The sequence below is a fragment of the Bos indicus genome, chromosome 1, assembly GCF_029378745.1.
Source record: "Bos indicus isolate NIAB-ARS_2022 breed Sahiwal x Tharparkar chromosome 1, NIAB-ARS_B.indTharparkar_mat_pri_1.0, whole genome shotgun sequence".
Lineage (NCBI taxonomy): Eukaryota > Metazoa > Chordata > Mammalia > Artiodactyla > Bovidae > Bos > Bos indicus.
Genome location: NC_091760.1, coordinates 74,731,726 through 74,754,496, shown reverse-complemented (window position 1 = coordinate 74,754,496; position 22,771 = coordinate 74,731,726). Strand labels below are relative to the sequence as shown.

General features: G+C 42.1%; 1 protein-coding gene across 3 annotated transcripts in view; it reads right to left on the bottom strand.

Moving 5' to 3' along the window:
* ATP13A5 (ATPase 13A5) overlaps positions 1–22,771 on the bottom strand; it is a 121,747-nt gene that overhangs the window by 33,749 nt on the left and 65,227 nt on the right. For 2 of the 3 annotated variants that reach the window (XM_019957963.2, XM_019957951.2), the window contains exons 12-20: positions 20,163–20,351; positions 16,279–16,340; positions 13,653–13,803; positions 10,014–10,103; positions 9,216–9,372; positions 6,773–6,890; positions 2,992–3,116; positions 2,046–2,206; positions 78–203 (exon numbers count right to left, since the gene is read on the bottom strand). In XM_019957963.2, coding sequence (XP_019813522.2) covers positions 78–203; positions 2,046–2,206; positions 2,992–3,116; positions 6,773–6,890; positions 9,216–9,372; positions 10,014–10,103; positions 13,653–13,803; positions 16,279–16,340; positions 20,163–20,351 — 1,179 coding nt within the window. The remainder of the gene's footprint in view (positions 1–77; positions 204–2,045; positions 2,207–2,991; positions 3,117–6,772; positions 6,891–9,215; positions 9,373–10,013; positions 10,104–13,652; positions 13,804–16,278; positions 16,341–20,162; positions 20,352–22,771) is intronic. The other variant, XM_019957957.2, reaches the window with a different exon arrangement.

The following is a 22,771-nucleotide window of genomic DNA, read 5'->3' as shown; positions in this document are numbered from 1 at the left end:
CTTCACTGTTCTCTTACCCTTTTTTATCTCACTAATTTGAGGAGCAAAACGAAACATGTCATTTCTCCAGTACTTACTTTTGGAAGCAAGCTGTTGAAATGCTGCAGTATCACTTGGTATGATTTCCCACTCATTGCAAAATGGTAACAGCTCCCTTTTTCTTCAACAGGCACTGAACTGTTTCCAATGTTGATGTGGGTGTCCTAAAATCAAAAGGGCATTATTTCTACCTTGGCTCTTAAGGATGTTGCTGTTTTCCTACATTTTATGGAAGGAAGTGTATTCAAGTTACGCAAGAGTGTGAGGACCAACAAATATATAATGTAGAATTTGCCCACAGAACTTAGACTCATATAAAGAAGACACTCAAAATGTTCCCCCAAAATTAAATGAACAGAGATTACTTTGGCAATATGAGGCTCTGGATCCTAGTCTGGGAGATAATATGTGTGATGTCAGGCTACTGAGGAAATCATTCCAAGGTTCCAATGAGTGACTCCAGAGAAGAAGAGGAAACAGTCTTCCCTTCTGTTCCTTCTCCTCATACAACCTTTTGTTTCCTAAGATCTCTTACCATTCATTCAGAAATCATGCCTGGATTTTTTCCCTGTAAAATAGGTGGACCCTTTCTTCAGAGCCTAACCTGACCTCTGCCAACACTTCCCTCAAGGTGCCCAGATCCCTTCCACCTTGTGTCCCTGAACCTTATTATTATTATTATTCTGGATGCACTATGCATGGCAGTTGGAATCTTAGTTCCCCAACCAGGGACTGAACCCATGTCCCCTGCACTGGGAGCACAGAGTCTTCACCACTGGCCTGCCAGGGAAGTGTTTGGACTCTATTAAAAATTAATGAAAATCTGTGTCCTGTAATAAATTATAATGGAAAAATATGAAAAAAGAGTATATATGTATAACTGAATCACTTTGCTATATAGCAGAAACTAACAACACTGTAAATCAACTATACCTCATTAAAATACATTTTAAAAAATATACCATCCTTATTTAAAAATCTGTATATGTACATGCAAACTAATTTTTATTGAAATATGTTAGGCACTTTTAAAAAATTAGTGAGGATCTGAGTTTCGTCACACAGTGCAGTTGAGGCAATACATGTAGTTGCTGAGGCAAGTGAGTTTAGAAGGAAATCAGCACCAGAAATCCACTGAAAGCAGAGAGCGAGCTGTCATCTTTCACAACCCACACAATGGATTTGAGCCAAGTTAACACACCTCTTCGCAGGGCAGGGGCAGGGCCACTCCATACAGCTGTGTAGCTTGCGTGCTGCACAAAGAAATACTCGACCCTGAACAATCTGAAGGGCTGGTCAGCCTGAAGGAAGGGAGCTTTTTGTAGTTTATCACCCTGAGGACCATCTCTTTGAATTCACACAAAGGCAGAGGTGACCCATTTAGTAATGAAACGTCAGGCTGCAGCCCATTCTCTTCACAAGAAAGAGCCGTCCTGGGGGAAGTGCACAGGAAACTCGCTACCTAGAGAAGCCTGACATCTGTTCACGTCAGTTTACCAGTCCAGGACAATCTAAATGACCATGAATTAAGGGAGCAGGGATCAAACAGACCGAACTTGATTCCCTGCTCTGCAGCTCACCAGCGTGTGTCGTGGCAAGCTTACCTCTCTAGGCCTCAGTTGTCTCTTTTGTAAAAGGAATACTTTGCTCAACTGTGTAGGATAACTGAGGGTCAGATGGGAACTATGATGTGAATCAGTGAGTCTCAGCCACATCTGTACACTGGAATCACTAGGCGAAGGACTCAGTTCCCAGCCCAGAGATTCTCACTGAATCTCTAGTTTTAGCCTTGGAAGCTTGAAAACGCTTCTGGGTAATTTCTACATGAAGTCAAGGCTGAGGAGTGTCAGTGGAAATGCTAAAAGCTTTGCAAACTGTAAAACTCTGGGCAGATGGGAGGGATTACTACTGTGATGACTTCTAATGCCGAGAGAGAGGGCTGCCCAGGGTCAGGGCTGTATTGCGTCAGCCTCGGTCCATGGAGGGGCTTTCTGAAATTCACTCACATTCTTTCCAGGCCCATTCTCCTGGTTCTCCACCAGCTGCCAGGTCACAGAAGCAGGGGCGAACTCTTCAGGTTCGTTGGCTTCAACAAGGATCACTTGGCTCCCTCGAGGAATCATTTCAGAATTCTTTGCAACGGTAATGGCTGTTTGAAGGTTGTCACCTAGATGACAAAGAAGGTGGACGTGATTTGTGTAGAAACCTCTCAGCATCCAGGACTGAACACTCCCTCCTCTGAGTGACCATACTGTGTTGTTGGTGCTCTTTGGGGGCATTTAACACTTTCTGCATTTTTTCATAATGTTTTATCAAGCCTGTCTGTTCCTAGTGGTCAAACATTATGTCTACCTCTCCCTTTCATCCTAGCATCAAGACCATGAACATCACATATTTCCAAAATATGCACTAATGAGTAAATAAATGTTCAAGTGCTTTACAGCTCATCCTCAAGAGACTGACAATTTTCAGTGGTGAAGTTATAGGCGTGGTCTGATAACATAAACCTATTCTTGGGATCTGGATTCCAATTAAGTTAAAGAAAAAAAAAGCACTTAGGATCAGCCATGTTGAATTTAATCATCACAAACCATGCCTACCTCACCTCCCTGAAGGACGGTCTCACCCCTTTACACAGAGGTCTCACTGGGGTTCTTCATGAGAACCCCGTTCTTATCTTTCAATATCTGCTGTGAGCCTATTGGCCCTGAACAAACCCTGGGTAGGAACAGAGGGCCTTAGGCAAAAAGAATGAGACGTGGCCCTTGCCTTCAAAGCTCACAGTCATTGAGGGGAGCTCCCCAAGTTCCCAGGTAACTGGAGCAGAGGGTAACAATCTCGATGGCAAAGCATCGTTCCTCCTGCCTCAGCCACAGGAACTCACTCAGCTCACATGGTCTTTTGCTTATGCCTAGGATGGGTTTAATTTGTTAGGCTTCCAGAAATGCATACCAGTGATCATCACAGTCCTGATGCGGGCCTCACTCAGCTCCTTCAAGACTGGTTTGGTTTCCTTTTTCAAGCGATTCTCCATTATGAGAAGTCCCAGAAATGTTAACTCGGACTCCACATGTTCTCTTTGGGTTTGGGAGAAAGTCAATATTAAAGCATATCCATATAGTCTCAACACTTGGATTTATTTCTTTTTAAAATTTCTAAGTTTTATCAATGTCATACATGCACAGGTTTAACAAATCAGAAAGAATCCAAAAGTTCATAATAAAGAAAACCTATAGCCCCTGTCTTCACAGCACCTTCCTCCTTCTCCTTCTCAGATGTGACCACTTCTACGTCTTTTAGCTGCTCTTTCCATGTTTTTCAACTCCATTCTTTTAAAACAATGTATTCATCTTCCAATTCTTCTGTTGGTTTTTAAAATTTTTTGTTAGTCATATATATTTTAAATTTGTAAGCATATAAGCAGTTTAAAATTTGTAAGTATATAATCTGACATGTAAGCATGTATTTTTAAATTTGTAAGCATTTTAGTTTAGTAGACATTTATTAAGTACATACTGAATACCAGATATTATAGTACTAGTTGAATATGGAATCATTTATTTCAGCCTCCATCTGTTGCCTCCAGTAAATACATGAATGGCATCAGTCAAGAATTTAGTTTTCAGAATTTGAAATTGGAGGCTTGGAGTCTAACTGTGTTCCATTAGTTATGTGAGACTTCTCCTCGAAAATAAATCTCAGGTGTTTTTTAGAAAGTAAATTTGGGGGCCAAGAGCTCTTTCTTGATCCTCTATTGTTCCTTTTTCTGTGCAGAGTGGAGTTACAATTGCAGGGAGAAGAAGCGGGAGGAGAGGGAGACCTAGGGAACCGATCTCTGTGCCTGCTCTCAGCTCATCCCCCGTGTTCAGCGTCCACCTTCCATGAGCTGTGCTGTGCTCAGTTGCTCAGTTGTATCCAACTCTTTGTGACCCCATGGGCTGTAGCCCACCAGGCTCCTCTGTCCATAGGGATTCTCCAGGCAAGAATACTGGAGTGAGTTGCCACTCCCTTCTCTAGGGGATCTTCCCAACCCAGGAATCGAACCTAAGTCTCCTGCACTGCAGGCGGATTCTTCACCATCTGAGCCACCAGGGAAGCCCAAGAATACTGGAGTGAGTAGCTTAACTCTTCTCCAGGGGAATCTTCCCAACCCAGGGATTGAACTAGGGTCTCCTGCATTGCAGGTGGATTCCTTACCAGCTGAGCTACCAGGGAAGCCCCTACTTTCCACAGAACATGACATACCAGAGGCTCATCCTCTCAGGTTCTACAGGGTGAACCAACTTTACTCTTGGAATCTCTCTCTCTCTCTGGCATGATGTAGGCTACAGTTTCTTCTATCCTGCTGATTCAGCTACCACTCTTCCAGTTACTTTACAACTTATAGAAATTTGTAGAAATCTCTCATCTACACGTATTGCTTCTTTAGTTTTCTTTGATACTATTTCTTTTCTATTATGTTAGTAGGACTTGGGAGGGAAATGATCACATGGTCAGTAAACTTCTTTAAGAGAAAGAATAGAGTTGAATCTCTTGATGAGAAATAATTCATCCTTGGATAAGAATACATTGAAGAAACATCTCTCTGGAGTAGAGAGGGAGTAGCTACATCCTCCATTCAAAAGTCTAGTCACTAAATCACTACTTTAGATCTTACATTAGGCACGTTGGTGAACACTCAGATAATCAAATATGAATTCTGCCATTGTGATCTCAGAGAATATTATAATTCCCATCATTTAGCTTCATGACTTTCTATTAAAAATTGGATTAATGTTCTTATTAACTAGAACTGAAAGAAAGATCCCAAAATCTTCTCATCAATTTATTCTATTTTGGATCTCTGTTTTATGACTTCCCTTGTTCACTGCTTCAGGTACTTGGGCCTCTCAGGATTCTACAACATTCCAGCAAAATCCTGCATCAAGGCCTTTGCATTATCCACTGTTCCTATTGTCTGCAGTGCTTTGCCCTGGATATCTGTATGCCTTACTCCCTTACTTTTACTCAGATCTCTGTTCAAATGTTACCTCCTTGGAGGACTTCCCTGATCACCCCATGTGAAGTACCACCCTCCTGTCATTTAAAAAATCCTTTTAACCTGCTTTATTTTTCCTGCAGGGCATTTATCACTGCCTGACCACATGTTATAGATTAACTTTATTATTTGTTTCCCCCAAGTAGGATATAAGCCTTGAGAAGGCAAGGATTTGATTTTATTCACTTCTGAATCCTCAGTGCCTTGAGGGACATCTAATAATAGCCAAGCTTAATACAAATGGGCTAAACTCGTGAAAGGGTGAGTGTTATTAAGGAATTTTCTTCTGTTTTTGTCTTTTTTTCCCTAAGCCATCCTAAGAAATTCTTCTACTTCCTCATTATGATGCCAGCTTTTTAAACATTTTTAATTTTCCTAATTGGAAACCTCTCCTAAACATAATTTGACTCTAAAAAAAAAAATTCTATTCTTTTACCCTGTTTGAAAATAATAACTATATTCTAGGAAGCATGATAAATAGTCTCCTGATATTCTTTGGGAAAACCTGAGATGGTTGGAAATCTAGCACATTTATCCTCATTTTGTGTTATATTTATAATAATGTCTATCTCACTGGTAGTTTTTAAATGAGAATATCACATTCACATCCATATATATAGCAGCTGGGTAGTGGCTACATTCCACTTCAAGCAAAATACATCTTGTCTTCACATATGACCTTAACTTTCATTAAAATTTGTATCTTGAAAAATTACAAAATCCTATGTTATGAGTCTTTATGTTTGCTCAAGAATAGCTGACACCTTGAATACTAAACCTGAGAGTGCCATTTCAAAATGAGCTTTGTGGTTCTATTTAGAAGATTAAAATGTCATGACTGAAAGACTCATTAGAGATCATCTAATAGCACATCTTATAGTTGGGGGAAATAGACACAGTGTAAGGAAGGGATGTGATTATTGATTATATTAGAGTAGATGGACTTATTGTAAATAGTAACACATTACATCTATGCAGATGGGCAGATAATTTTAAAAAATTGTATTAAGTGAGGACCTCTCTGTCAGCAAAACAAAATCAAAGATGAGTAACGTACACGATCTCTTATTCAATTTGCCACAGTATTTCTTTACTCTTTTGTCATAAACAATTCAAAAACAACCTTTAAGAACTGCAGAACTTAGAAAGAAAAAATAATTTACAGATTACCCTCTGCAGAAGACAATTTACCCCTTGAATGTAATAAAGAATACTGAATTCTATTTCATATAAGGAACTCAATTTGCACTCACAGCTTTGAGGGGGTATACTACTGATTCCTGAAAGAAATCAAGTCTAAAAATTTATGGAGGTCATTCAAAGTGACAACTGTATTCTCTGAACCCCATTTTTCTAGGGGACCCCTAATCCGTCAGCCACATGATGCTCCATGGTTGAAGAGGGGTTGGTTGTTTTGAGTGGGATGATGGGACATTGGTCAGAGATAACTCAGTGACATCTGAGAGTCAGGAGATCTCAACTGCCATCCTTGTTCATTACCAGCCTGCACTGTGGCTTGAGCAAGTCCTCTCCAATGTGGCTCAGAGTTGCCCCTCTCCAAAGCAAGGCATTAGATGAGTCATTCTCCATCTCTAAGAGGTTTCCTGGTGATTTGGCTTCCATCCATTCATCTCCAGGGCTCATTCTCTTCACGCACACAGAGCCTGCCCTGGTGCCAATTTCTGAGCTCCCTACCTGGTTAAACTTTGCACTTCTGAAAGCTTCTCCATCTTCAAGACTTTGTGGGCAAGGGCAATGACACGGAAGCCTTGCACTGTATAATTTCTTAGCTCCTTTGGGAAATTCTTGGGCACTGCCAAGAGAGAAGAGAGGTAAGCACAGGTCCCACTAAAGGTGGCTCAACTCCTAAACAAAATTCTGGATAGTCACAGTGCTTTGTTTTAACTTTCCCTCCATAAAAATGCTTTAATAGAAACACTACGGGGATTTCCCTGGTGGTCCAATGGTTAAGACTTCACCTTCCAATGTTTGGGGCCGAGGGTGTGGGTTCAGTCCCTGGCCAGGGAGCTAAGATCCCATATGCTGCTCACCAAAAAAATCGAAATATGAAACAGAAGCACTATTGTAACAAATTCAACAAAGACTTTAAAAATGGTGCACATTAAAAAAATATTTTAAAAAATAGGAACACTATAACTTCAGTTAAAGGCCACAAACAACTTCATCAGTATGTTTTTCTTATAATCTAACAGAAATAAATGCCAAAGATGTACTGATCATCAACTGGGTGTCACATACATTAGCTGAATTCAGTAAAGACAGACCTCAGGACCATCTACCCAGATGAAATGAGGTACTGGAGAAGGTAATGGCACCGCACTCCAGTACTCTTGCCTGGAAAATCCCATGGACGGAGGAGCCTGGTGGGCTATAGTCCATGGGGTCGCTAAGAGTCGGACACGACTGAGCAACTTCACTTTCACTTCTCAGTTTCATTCATTAGAGAAGGAAATGGCAACCCACTCCAGTGTTCTTGCCTGGAGAATCCCAGGGACGGGGGAGCCTGGTGGGCTGCCGTCTCTGGGGTTGCACAAAGTTGGACACAACTGAAGTGACTTAGCAGTAGCAGCAGGCCAAATCTATCCCATTCTTGTTTTTGTAATTAAAGTTTTATTGGAACACAGCCATGCCCATTTGTTTGTTACCTATGGCTGCTTTCAGGTTACAATGGCAGGGTTGAGCAGTTGAGCCAGAAATGGTGTAGCCTGCAAGGCCTAAAATATTTATTACTTGTCTCTTTGCAGAAACGTTTGCCAATTTAGATAATGGATGACACAGTGCCAACCTTTGTGTGTTTCGATGTGATAATCATAACTAAGGTTAATATGTCTATAAAATTTGTATGGTTTATGTATGTATGGTTATATAAAAATATTAGGGAAAAGAATAGCATAATAAGTGTAGTAGCTTAGGTTCTAGTCTCCACTGTGCTGCCAGCTAGCTTTCTCACCTTGGGCATTTTAAGTCTCTCTTCTGCATCTCAATTTTCCCATCCATAAAATGAAGAGGTTATAGATGTCTATGCTCCCACTCAGCACAGACTTTCTATAATTCTAAAATATCAATAATTCTGGAGGTGATCTATTTCAAGGAAGCTGCTAACACTCTATTTCTTAAACACAAGAAGAAAAAAGAAATCACTGAGTATGATATTATCATATGTCAAGGATCAGAAGTTAGGACAATAAGAAGAATTAGACTGACCAGACAAATAAGCAGTGGCAAAGGACACCTAAAAAAAGTAACAGCCAACTATAGACCAACAGTCTGTAAAGGATGGAGTTAATGGGAGCTATGAAGAAGATCAATGTCAGAAAAATAGAAGGAATTCTTTTAAAAAACGACTCCAAGTAGAGAAAGAAGTGAAAGCAATCATTTGCCAATTCTTAAAATTCTATGCACAAGCTGATGGCTATCAGCAATTGTAAGGAGAATATAGATGAAAATCAGGAGAAAAAAAGGCCAATTTTATCCAAATGAACTCATTTGAATGCAGCAATATTCTTACAAATCTGGATTGCAGCTTAGAGAGTACATGTTTATAAGATGAAGAAACAATACAAATCAGCTTAAAATCTGGCCCAGAAAAATGAAATTGCTGTGAAAATGATCAGTTACCTTGCTCTAATACCACCTAATTTACTCTAATCACTTTTTTTTTTCCCCTAAAAGATTTATTGTTTTTATATTCTCCTCCCACTGATCTGAGACACCATAAGTGGTTCCAGCTCCCAGGAGGTGGGTGACAGAGCATCCCTGTTTGGAGAATGAGTCTGGTGTTCAGACCTGTCTCTTTGGTTCCTTCTGAACGCTACTCATTCTCACCGTCCCTGGTCCTCTGACCCCCGTGTAGTTTCCTGATTTGTCCCGATGCTTGTTTCACATCTCCTTCTCTAATGCCACAGTGTGGTTGGGCTTTTCTGGCAAGACCAGAGTCTGATATTTACTCTCTGTTTCTCTGCTTTGAAATGATCACCTCTGCCTTAGCAGATCTGCTGGGCCCACTTGCCACCTACCTAGAAAACAACCACCTCCATGTTCATTGATTTAGGCTGGTTTTCTCTGTCTGAGTTTTAAGTATTTTCACCTCCTGAAAGGGGGAAGTGCCAGTTAGTACCTGTTTCAGGTCTGCAGAACCGAGCCAGCATCTCCGGGGCTCCCTTCATGTAGACGTGGAAGTGATCCTCCCCCGCCAGCTGAGCAACCACAGACATCCTCTGCAGGCTGGAGGAAAATGGAAACTGACGCAGGACGATGATGGCTTCCACTGGACTCTAAGTGCACAAAGAGAGAGGAGCTTAAGAAGCTATTAAGGAAGATTTAGCAGATGTACACCAACAAATAATCTTTACTCTGCAGTGAGCGCAGGGACGTGAGGTGGTATATTGTCACAACATTGATATTTTTCTAGCCGCATCTCATCAAGTTGTCTGGTCTACAAAGCCCTTTCCCCTGGGGGCCTGAGAAATCCTAATCATCTTCCAGGCCAAGCTCATAGGTCACCTTCTCTGCGGTACTTCTCTCTCAGCAACGCTACTCACTCCCACCTCTGGACTCCTGCTGCTCTTTCTTCAGCCGTTATTCTCGCACTTGGTGCACTGTATTGCATTTGTTTGCACTGGTATTGATTTTTCTATCAGTCCATGTATTTCTCCAGCACAGAACACAACATGTCTAGTTTTGAAATCACTTTATCTCTTAGCACCTAGCACAGAGCTTGAGTATACATAGGTATTTTGTGAGTGTTTGTTGAATAAACTAACGAACAAATTTAGGAATGAAGGAATGAGCAAACCAACTGTACATACGGTTAGGATAAGACAAAATAATAGGAATATAAAAACATATAAAAGGCAGGGGAATTTCACCAGTTTTAAGGGGAACGATTTATATAATTTAAAGAAGCAAACTATACCTGACTGGCTTTTGGTCCTGGCTTTATTATTACATTTGAATCTGATATCCCAAGTTCACAGTAGTCTGCATTGCAATCTTCGATTATCTGCTTTCAAATGAAAACATTCATAAGATTCCTTAGAGAAAAATAAGAAAGAAATACCTCATTTGCATAGCATTTTAATCTTTTCAAAACCCCTTTTACATTTTTCCTCTTCTAAGCCAATTATTTTAATACCATCATTATCAAATTTCTGTTTTTTGATTCATATTAAGGATCTTATTGTAAAATGTCAAAGAGCAGAATTATCGTGATTACATTTTCAGTCGTAACTGATTGTGTATGTGTGTGCGTGCTCAGTCGTGTCCGCCTCTTTGAAGCCCTATGGACTGTGGCCTCCCAGGCTCCTCTGTCCATGAGATTCCCCAGGCAAGAATACTGGAGTGGGTTGCCATTTCCTTTCCCAGGGCATCTTCCTGATCCAGGGATTGAACCCGTGTCTCCTGCATCTCCTGCTTTGGCAGGCAGATTCTTACCTCTGAGCCACCTGGGAAGCCAGCAATAATTGATGGAGGAAGCATTAACTGCAGCCCACTGGCTCTTCCTAAAAGGTATGTCTTATAAATGGACGAGGGTAGAGACCTATTCTCCATTACACCTGAGCACATTAGCTCCCAGATGACAGAGGATTGACTCTTGAACTACTTTTTATGCTAAGTCTATGCTACTAGCCTAACTAGTTAGCTACAGAGTTACAAGTTAGCTGCTAGTAAATTAGAAAGCATATTTGAAAATAGTTTGTATTCTTTGGATGTTACAGCACTATAAGTTATACCATCTGAAGAACCAATATTTAGCTAAAATATGGGAAAGGCAGTCAGATAAATATAAATAGTAGAAGTCAAAAAATAAGAGACAACATCTGGTCTCTCCTCTACCACTTGTTCAACCTTGGGGACATCACTTTGTTTCTCCAAATCTCAATTTCTTTGGAAAAATATTCTGACATTCCTTATGGTTTCTAATATTCTTAGAATCTATAAGAACATTTTCACTCCTCCTTATGCTTAGTGAAAGTTTCTTAATACCCAAAAGATATTTAACTAGAGGCTTATTCAGCTTTAAACTCAGTGAACGATCTTGCACTGTTATGCTCTGTTTGGAGTGGATACAACTGGTCTTAAAAACAGTTCTTACAGAGCTAATACTAAAGATTTATGTCCCCACATAAGACCCCAACTCGTAGGTCACTTGTACACAGAGAGGAAGCCTTCTCTTTTGGAGAAGAGGGAGCAGTGTTAGAACCAGGATCGAGTCATATAGAGTAATAATGACCATGTGGAACTCCTCACTGTGTCAGCACCAGCGATGCTGGTAAGGATGTTGGTGCTGTTTGCTTATAATAATTACACTGATTCCTCTTCATTAAGATCCAGGAAAGTGATTTCTGTCTTGCCTTTATATTGCAAATAAAAAATACTGCCTTCCATATTAGCAAACAAAAAATGTTGCAGCCATCAAGCCATCACATTACAGCCATCTGGATGGTGAACCCTGGGGGAACTCAGGATGGAAACTGCCTGCCAGCAGCCACTTCCTACAGTGCACCTTTAGGAGGAGACTCAGGATGCCTAATGGCTCAGCGGTAAAAACTCTTCCTGTAATGCAGGGGATGCAGGAGACATGGGTTCAATCCCTGAGTCGGGAAGATCCCCTGGAGGAGAAATATCCTATGGGCAGAGGAATATCCTATGGGCACAGCTACCTCCAATAGTACACCCTGAGTAGACTCAGAAAGTGAAAACACAAGACACTAGCCCCAGACAGCTGAGATGCATATCAAAGAAAAGATTTCAGTGAGCCCAGACTCTTGCATCTTCCCATACAAATAAAGCACTAAATTCCTTAACTTGAAATGTGTGGTTTTCTTTAAGTAACAGTAACTTTTTTTATTCCAACTACCTTGTCTTTGCTGCAAAAAATCCTATACATGTATCCTAGCTACATACCCCTTCTTCCCTCTTCAGCGCACTCTCTTAGAATTATCTGAGATGCTTAAGTCTTGGGCTTAAGTCCTCAGTTTTGTCTGTCAAATAAAACATAACTCAACTTTTAGGCTGTGCTTTTTTTTTTTTCCCAATAGGCAGTATCAAGCATTTCTCCACAGCAAATGCTCTAATTTTACTTACTGATATCAGAAATTTCCCTGTTTGCCAGGTTTCCCCTTTTATTACTTTGGCCTCTAGAAATCCGTGATTTTCCTACAATAAATCTTTTAATTAGCCTCTTTGCGACTGTCCTTCAGTCTTCCCAGGTGGTAAAGAATCTGCCTGCTGATGCAGAAAACGCAGGAGACATGGGTTGGATCCCTGAGTCAGGAAGATCCCCTGGAGTAGGAAATGGCAGGCCACTCCAGTATTCTTGGTGGAAAATTCCATGGACAGAGGATCCTGGTGGGCTCTAGTCCCTGTGGTCACAAAGGGTCAGAGAACATGACTGAGCACACACTCTGTCGAGGGGTTCTGCAGGTCCCTGCAGTTGTTTGTTTTCACTTCTTTACAGCTCTGTTTAAATGCTGTTCTGCATTTCATGTAAGTAGTTTTAGAAAAAAACATTTTTTTTTTGAAGGGAAGAACAATGTGGTTAATTAACTAATGAATGAATGAATGAGTACCCTCCATTCTTTGAACACTTTACAATGCCTGGCTCCCTCAGGCTCACAGTTTCAAAGCTCCAGAAGTGAGTCATTGTTATCCAATACACATAGGAGGTAATGATTCAGAATCTTTGTTCTGGATTTGAGGTCAGAAAGCTAGAGTGTACTTTCCCCATCCTGTCCTGACAGTTGCCAGTAGGACCTTATATCCTTCAGCTGTCATTCACACTCAGCTGAGGAAATGGAACCCCCCAGATTGAGGGGCCTCCATTCTGGTGTCAAACCCTTTCGCTGGGTTGGGAGGTCCCCTGGAGAAGGAAATGGCAACCCGTTCCAGTATTCTTGCCTGGAGAATTCCTTGGACAGAGGAGCCTGGGGGCTACAATCTGTGGGGTTGCAAAGAGTGGGACATGACTAAGCCGACTAACACTTTTAAGACCTATACTGTCTACTAATAATACAGCAGCTACCAACCAATTGTGGCTATTTCAATTATTTAAAATTTAAAAATCAGTTCCTAATTTGCATACCCACTGTTCAATGCTCAATAGCCAGTGTGGCTAGTGGCTACTGTGTTTACACCACTGCTTTGGATGAGTGTTTCTCCAAGGGTGTTTGTGCTATGGTTTGGCCTATCAAGGTTTTTGTGGTGAAACAGGTTTAGTAAATGCTGCATATTATATCCCCTCTTTAATATTCACAATATACCACCATACATTAACATTAAAGAAATTCTATACTCAAGAAATCAAATTATCTTTGTTTAAATATCAGTTCCCAAATTTATTTGGTGGTAGACCCCTATATCATGTTGCAAAGGTTTGTAGAGTTTTGGAGCAGAGATTGGGAGATTCAGGTAGGATCAGACCTTCATTCATTCATATACTGCTATGATTCTCTGGGTTTCAACCAAAGTTAGGAAAGCCTAGGCACTCCCAGTGAGTACTGGATATGTCTTCACATTTTCCTCATTCAGTTGAACCAAGAAATAATCACCTTACCCAAGCGGTGCCCTCAAACATTTTGAGGTCCAGTGGATCTCCCTGGATGGTCCCATCGAGGAGGATCAGAGAGTGGCAACTGGCCATGGCCGCACACTGTGGGCCCCAGGGCAGAGCCTTGCCTGAGGTAAAGCTGTGGACTTCCTGGAAACTGGTAGAGAAAACAATTCTCAAGTTAAGGTCTTCAACAAAATCATTTTTCACACCCTGACCTTCAATTTTACTGAGATAAAATTTACTGATACCTCACCTCTATGCTCAAAACCTTCACTAGCTCCCCTTCCCCCCAAACCTCATATGATAAATTCTGAGTGTTTGGGTATAATGACAGGGCATCATTGACTTGACGGACATGAGTTTCGGCAAACTCCAGGAGATAGTGGAGGACAGGTAAGCTTGGCATGAGGCAGTTCATGGAGTGGCAAAGAGTTGGACACAGCTTAGTGACCGAACAACAACAAACAGAGCCCTTTGTCAGGTTGCCTGCTGCCAGCCCACAGGGTGGCGGTGTTGTGGGAAGGTAGACTGAGGGAAGGCTCAGAGCTGACATCTGCAAATTGCAGAGCTGTCTCTAGAAAACGACCAGGCAAGAAGTCTCTAGGCCAGTGGGGTAGCAGGGATGGAAAGGAAGTCTGCCTGCTGGCTCCATTCTTCTTCAAGTAAAAGCAGGCATGGATGGGGAATTTCCTTGGCAGTCTGGTGGTTAAGATTCCACCCTTACAACTCAGGGGGTGTGGGTTCAATTTCTGGTCCTGGAACTAAGATACCATATGCTGTGCTTAGTCACTTAGTCATATCCAGCTCTTTGAGACCCATGGACTGTAGTCCACCAGGCTCCTCTGTCCATGGGATTGTCCAGGCAAGAATACTGGAGTGGGTTGCCGTGCCCTTCTCCAGGGGATTTTTCCCACCCAGGGATCAAACCCAGGTCTCCCACATTGCAGGAGGATTCTTTACCATCTGAGCCACCAGGGAAGCCCATGCTGTATAGCATGGCCCCAAAATTTAATGAATAAGTACAAAAAGAAAAAAAAAGCAAGCATGGATTCAAATAGTTCTCACAAGTCGGCCCTTTGGCTTTCATCCCTATTTCTTAAAACTCCTGGCATGGATATCTAGCATCAAAAACTCATTTCCCTATTTGACAGTAGGTAGACATTCTTTCCTCCCATCTTACAGCTGAATAAAAACTGTATCCAGGGTTTCTACTTCTCTCAAAGTCTCAGAGTACTAGGGGAAAAGGAGAGAAAGAAGGAACGGAAACTGCAAATATCCCTTTCCCCTTTCATTGCTCTGGTCAGTAGAGGTCTGCCTGTCTGGACCAAAACCTGATCTGTGCATCCAAGTACCCAGAAGCAGAGGCACATTAACAGGAGCCCAGGGAGTTCACTGACATGTAGCCCAGGAATCCTCTGCAACGTCACACTGCCTGACTACTGTTCCCTTGTGCCAGGGCTGTACCCAGGACCCTGTCACCAACCTGGAGAGTCCCTGCATGACTCCTTCAGTGACAGCAGCCTCAGCCACTGTTTAGAGCCCAGGTGGTATACCCAGAGCTCAAGAGCAGAAGTGTCTCCACTCTGACTGAGAGGGTGGGTCCCAACCCTGCAGGGAAGGGAGTGCAGGGGGCATTCTCTGAGGATGGGCACTCCCTCTTGTCTCTAGCTCTGTTTGGGGGGTAGTGTTTATGTGATTGCCCTCTCCACTCCCTGTTGTTGTTGTTGAGTCGCTAAGTCATATTTGATTCTTCGCGACCCCATGAACTGCGGCACACCAGGTTTCCCTGTCCTTCAATATCTCCCAGAGTTTGCTCAAACTCATGTCCATTGAGTCAGTGATGTTATCCAACCATCTCATCCTCTGTCACCCCCTTCTCCTCCTGCCTTCAATCTTTCCCAGCATCAAGGTCTTTTCCAATGAGTCGGCTCTTCACGTCAAGTGGCCAAAATATTGGAGCTTTGGCTTTGGCTTCGCTCCCTAGTGCCAGCTTTTAAACCTTGTCTGTAAAATTTGTAGCCATACTCCCTTCAAAACCCATCTTGTTTGTTATCTCCTCCAGGTGGTATTCCTTGATCTATTCATTTTCAAAATGAATTTCTACCTTTTATCCACTGTGTTGTTATAAAAATCAGGACTGTCTTTTATCAAGCAATCATTATTATGTCTTCTTCTCTACTGTGATATCTGTGCCTTAATTCTTTTCCCAGCCCATGTGGTACATTGCAGGTGGGTCCATTTGCACCTTTCATCTCACTAGAGTGTGAACTCCATGAAGGGGGAGATGGGGGTCTTCCTTTCTGGATTTCCCACCTCACAAGCCACCCAGGAAGCCTATGCAGTTTTAAATTAAGCACAGTCCTAATTTCACTCTTTGCTTTATTCACTCAACTCCCTAATCGTCCACCTTATTCTATTCCATTTTTCATGTGGAGTTTGAAGATCTACTTTCCCCCTCTGATTCCGAATTTAGAACTCATTTTATTTAACAAGTTAGATTAATGGGGAGCCAGTACCAGCCTATTATGTATATTTTATGTGAGATTCATCCCTCGACACTGGAAGGATGGACTGGAGCGTCACAAGGCAGCCCCACCAACCACACACTCTGTCTTCATTACGTGCCTACCAGTTGTCAACAGTAGGGACAGTCCCCCAGAGGTCCAGTCCATCTTCTGTGAGAGTACCAGTCTGCAAAAAAAATCAGAATGGGTTTTACCAGAAGATTTAGAGCTTTTAACTATAAAACCCAAGCTCCTAAGAAACCAAAGTATGTTTAGCTTTCCCAAGCCCTTTCTTTTTACATTAGATGTTTATTAAAATTTTTTTCACTATTGTTTATATTTGTAGTAAGTGTGATACTCAGCTATCCATTAGTTCTCTTTTTTTTTCCTTCTAAGAACAGACTTTTAAAATTTTTATTTTCCATTTGTTCAATGATTCTTTTTAAAATTTAATTTGTGTTTTATATTTTATTAACATATAGTTGATGTAAAATTTCTACAAGTTATAGGTGTACTCACAATTTTTAAAGGTTATACTCCATTTATACTTATTATAAAATATTGGCCAAGCCCTTACTGGCAAACATCAAATTTTAAATCAGAGAAGAGCACCTGAAGGAAGGACTCAGCCGGTGACAAATGATTCCCAAAAGACCATGTTGAAAATTAAGTTGAGTCTAGTCACTAATTATTACCAAATGCAAGTGCTTCCTTTTGTTTGTTTACTGCCGTGACCACTGCTATTGCTGAATGAGAAAGGTTCAGGGGATAGAAACCCAACAAGAACCAGCTCAGGTCTGCCTTCTCAGTTGGCACCTGTTGTCTTTCCAAAGCAGAGGTCAGAATTTTTTCTTTCTTTGCAAGACTGTTTAGTTCCTAGTCTGCTATATGGTTCACAGCTATTTCCTAAAAATATGGGTGACATGGTGACTGTCCAGATTGATAGTGAAACGTTGATAAAGGGCTTTGAGACTACAGAGAGAAGTGAAGTGCTCATAATAAACATTAATTAATGCCCAGGAATGGGTTTGACTGTTAGATCAAGAGGAAAATGGTGGGGAGGGTTGGTTTGCTGCATCAGGGGAAAGTATTTGTCAGATAATGTAGCAGAGAAAGCAAAATGGGGCTGAGTGCTATCACAGCACTTTTAATTTGCCCATTGCTTCACAGTCGATTATTAATTACAAACCCTAGTGTCTTTATGCAATAGGCCAATGGCATTTGGCCTGGTCTACACCCAGTCAGAATAAGGAGGTGGCTACCACTGGCTCAGCTCTAACTATCAGTAATGCATTGTGAAGTGATAGGGAATGTCCTTTTCAACACTGACACCTTTGTTTCTGACACTTTTTCCTTGAAAATTATCACCAAATAAGACACTGAAGTTTTCAGTTTTCCATCAAATGATATCTGTTATCATCATAGCACATTTGCATTAGCACCATGCTTTACAGTGAAGTGTCTGCAGTGCTTTCTCTTCTTACAACTAGGGTGCAGACAGTCTCAGTATAAAGGTGAAATGAGCATATAAAGGTGAAATGGACCCAAGGGTCCATTGGCACATAGATTGGAGAGAAAGAAACAGAATCCAGCCTGTTTGGAGACTTCCACCAGAAGACAAATGTTAAGTGAATTGTGAAAAGCATGTGGAGAGATAACGTCTGTACTGAGCTTCTGGATTAAAGAAACAAGGAAAGTTTGTTTTATTAACTAATTTGGACTTCAAGGAGAGCTAACACGCTTCGTGTAGGTTATTCCTTCAAGAACAACAACAGCAAAAGAAAAAAGCAAAACACTACTTTTTTCATGTACCTCCTATATTTTATAAGGACTCCAATCCGTGTGATTAGATTCCAAAGGTTCTTGAGTTGCTCCATTTCAGCAAGAGTTAGCAACTTAATTCAAACTGAAATATTTTCCTGATGATTAGATATGTTTTAAAACATCAATATCTCGAACATGAAAACAGAGATGATACCGTAGCAAAAATAGATAAGGGACAAAGTTATTTCTCTACATGAAAATAACCCTTATACAATAAAACTAGCCATAAATGGAAAAAGCACTAAATTACAGTTGCTGTTCTAAAGTGAATAAGATAGAAAAATAAAACCTCTTAGTATGAATACTAGTCCAGGCTTAGACTGAATTGAATAGAAAAGAGAGAGAGAACTTGTTTTAAAGAACTTGTAAGAAGCCAGTGTAAAACTGGAAATATATGGGAATAAATATACTCAGAAGCCCAGTGGTGAATATCTTCTAAATTGAAATAACACCAGATGGAAATTCAATTAATTGTGGAGGGCTTTATTCTAACATCATGGTGGTAGAGTTTTATAACATGAAAGAAACAGAGAATTGTACTTCAACTATCTTAAAAAGTCACACAGAAACTTAGTGTCAAATTCATGATTAGATGTCCCATTTCACTAATTCCCAATCATGAGTCTTTGCATAATAAGATGCCATCACGACATATGGAGTCTGGCCAAGTCTGCTGTCAAGCATCCTTAAGACAGTCTAGCAAAGGAGCACAAGGATGTGGAGGGAAACGCTTTCTACAGGAAGAAAAGGGAACACCTCTGGAAAAATTAGTTTTAGAAACAGATATGTAATGAGCACATTTTGTAAATCTCCCTCCTATATTCTACACATTGGTGAGGCTGCTGGGTCAGTAATAGGAATTGCTGTCAAGAGTTGTTCTCTGGCCCTGAATCTAAAAGGTAGCTACTGTTAAGTTAACCTTACAGGTTTCTTTGTCAAAGGAAACTAGAAAAGAACTATGTAAGAGCTATGCCACTTCTACCTGGGGACCAGGACTTGTCAGGTCTGATCATGGTGTCTCTCCAGCTTGGCCTTTGCTCTCTGTTCCTCTTTGTCTAGGACAAGGAGCCATCTTCTCCGAGCACATAAAGCCCTGAGCAGCTGGGCTCATCGGTTCCAGCTGCATCCTGACCACAAAGCCACTTTCTCACCACCCAGAGTCTGGCTCCCCACCTGTGGCAGCCCTGCTATCTGCGTGCTGCTGGGCTGCTCACAGCTGAGCCTGGGGCCCATTCTGCCTGACAGCCAAAGCCACAGCTTAGAGGTGACTCCCACCTGAGGCAGGTAACCACACCCCAGTGCTTGGCTCATACTTATTTAGCATGCGTTTCACTGTCTTTTCATCATCTATGTTTCCCTGTTACCTTCTTCCTCAACTAGCTTGTGAGCTTCTCAAGAGCCTGGAACATCTCATTAATGGGGCTCTCTGCCAACATCAGTTATCTAAAAAGCAGCAAAGCCTTCATCATTTATTCTCATGAAGACAAAGTGAAGGCATGTAGGAAACAGACCAGACCCCTGCCTTAGAGCTGGTAAACTGGGTACCCGGGTGAGGTGATTGATACTGCAGCCCTGCCTGGTTCCCCACAGGAGCCACAGAGAGGGGTCCTGGGACCTGTCCCAGAACAGCTGTCCCCTCCTCTGAACATACTTCCCTTCTGCCACCTTTCCAGGCCCTAAGCACAGACAATCTGCCCCAGTCCTGAGGCTCGACATTCTGGGAAGCAAAGGGGAAAAGAGGGACCAGAGTGTGTAAACACAGGTCACAGCCCCTGCTTTCCAGTTCCTGAAAAGAAGCAGCGGAGGAGAAGTGAATATACTCCCTTAAGCTCTGGACAAAGCACCAAGGGAACAGAAATGTTCCTCATATTACTTTTTGCCTGTAAAAAGCCAGTCATTCATAAAAGTGATACAGTAAGAGATTGTTTTGAAACCCGAAACAGGCATGGAAATATTAAATTTTACAGGAAAGAAATGCTTGATGTGATGGCTAAACCACTTCCTCAGGACTCGGGAGAGGGGGCTTCTAGAACATGCTCTCACACCAGCTCCGTGTGTGACCTTCGCGGCCTCCATGTTCCCATCTGTCCCAGGAGAGTGCAGGGCTAGATAGTCTCTGAGGCCCTTCCCGGCTCAGCTACATCCCAAAATCATTAACCTCCAACCTGGGGAGTTGAGCTCATACTTTGTCAAAGCACACAAGGTTGATTTGCCCACACATATTGATCCGCTGTGGGGAGATGCAGAAGATTCTCCTTTTCTTCAGCCTCCTCTGTGCGTACACGATGCCTGTGGTCAGGGCAGCTGGCAGCACAGGAGGGACCGCCACGGTGAGGAGGAGCAGGGCCATGGCCATGGTGTCTTGTAGAGAGGCCTGGGGAGGGAGGGACACACAGGTTAGCCTGGCAGAAAGCACACACCCTTCCTGGCTCCATCTCCTGTCACACCAATGGAGTTCTGGAAGCTCAGAATAGTCATCATGAGCCAGCTCTCTTGGTTGGACTAAGTATTCTCCAGGCCGAGTCTGAGAAATCAACAAATTGTCACCTACTGCAGAGGAAATGACACCTTGGACCCCCACCCCACACCCTACTGCCCTTCCTGACCCTGATTCTCTCCACTCAGCCTTCTGTCCACCTAGAGGGCCACCCCTTCTTTGCCCATCAGGCATTTGCACACCCCCTGGACCCCTGGTCACTGGAACTAGACTTGAGTTGTAATAGTTCACACATGGCCTGACTGTTGCTTTCTCAACAGTTCTACAAACTCCTCTGGCACAGCAGCTGTGCCTCGTTCATCTTTGAAGTCACCTTGGAATTCATCTTACTCGTCACCAGATGCAGAGCCTAGCACCTTCTGACACACAGAAGGTGCTCAACACATGCGTGGAGTGCCTGGAAGCCTGATGAAAACTAGGACCAGGATTCTGCCAAGATCTCAGCATATATTCACTGCTCTGGGTAAGCCAATAATAAAACTAGCTGTTCTCAATGGATACACACCCTGGAATAAGCACTGTGTACACACACTGTTTATTTACTCCTGACAACCACCTTGCAATGTAAATACTGTTATTTCTTCCATTTAACAGAAGAGGAAACTGAGACTTAAAAAAGTAAACAAATTTCCCAAGGCCACATGCTGGTTAAATGGTGAGGATATAATCCCTAGTCTGTTCATCTAGAGGGAGGGCACAAATGTGTGATTGATACGTCATATTACCAAGCCAAGTCTCACAGAATCAGGATTCCAGGCAATCTACTGAGGATCACAGGACTAATAAAGGCAGGGCCGAGGTCAAATCATAGGCTGCATAATTTTCCCATGCTCTGTTAACCAATGGCTTTCCCTCTACAACCTTGCCTAGGTTTTTATGAAATGACCTTGATTTTAGCCATAAAGTTCTCTTTTCGGTATTGGAAACATAGATTCAAGTTTAGTAACAATGGCTACTTGGCACATCTTCGGGCCAATTCTAGTTTATCATGAAATCCATCATTTCCGGATTTTTCCAACCCCAGCCACAGAGGAGCTTTAACCCGGGAGACTCAGCCCTGCCTAATGCTGAGCCAGTGCAGAGAGAAGCAACCAAAAGGTCCGCAGGTCCAGACCTACAAGACGATGGGATGTGCAATGAGAATGCTGCGTTGGTATGTACCGGACATTGAGTCTTGCCCAAGAAACTATCATATGCTATCACCACCAGGGCTTCCTGGCCCATAGGAGAGGGCTTTTGCTTGTTTTCCTGCTCAAAGCTCATGTTTCCCAGATGAAACTGGCATGCTGCCTCAAATTCCAGCCCCACTGGTTTTGACTTTCTGCCTCACTCTTTCCAGACTCTATTCTACTGGTGCCCATGTGCCCTGGCCTCCTCTAACCTCCTTCCCCCTAGAAATGCTCTCTGACAGTTTATTTCAGATTGCAATGACTATGCAGAGCTCAGGTTTGAACATGGCATTGCCTAAAAATTCTCATGACTGCCTTTGCCTCTCCCACACTCCACACACACTTCTCTATGCCATCACCAATGCCATCAGTTTGGGCATTTTAGAGTCCACTCATGCCCAGTTTCATACCTGTGTGTGGATCCTTCTATTCACAATGTTTTATTCTCCCCTATAAGCCCACACTGCTAAGATCCCAGCATGTTTTATAGAAGAGACCAAAGTTGATAACAGAATCAGATTCTTAGGACCAGAAAGGACCTCATGGGTTATTTGTGACAATTCTTTCCTGCACAGCCATCACAACTATTCAGAGAGACATCCAAACAAAACCAGACATCATGAAGCTTATAAAGGGAAGTGGGGATCCATACAGTACACAGCTGTACAACCAGACATTCAATTTCATCTCAGAACCTAACGAGAACACAGGGCAGCTCATTGACTGCATGGTGTGTTGAGTATTCCCTTGACAATGTACACACTCAAATACATCAACACTTTCAAATAGTCCAAACGTCTAGGCATGGCATTCAATATCCCCTTTAATCTAATCTAATCCCACCTTAATAGATTCATCTCATAACTGCTTGCTAGTTCCAGAATTCCTTTGTGTTTTTCTTCCTTTGCATTTTTGTCATTCAAATGTGTATATCCTTACTGCTTTCTAATCTTAAGACCAAATCTTCCCCATCCTATAATGTTTGAGAAGCATGTATTTCCTCTGAGGGAACATGTATTCCTCTGGGCTTGGATGTAACAAATGCCACACATGAAGTAACTTTTCACTCCCATCCAGGTGGTGAAAGGAGCTGTGAACCTCACAACTTTTAATAGTTACACCTTCCAA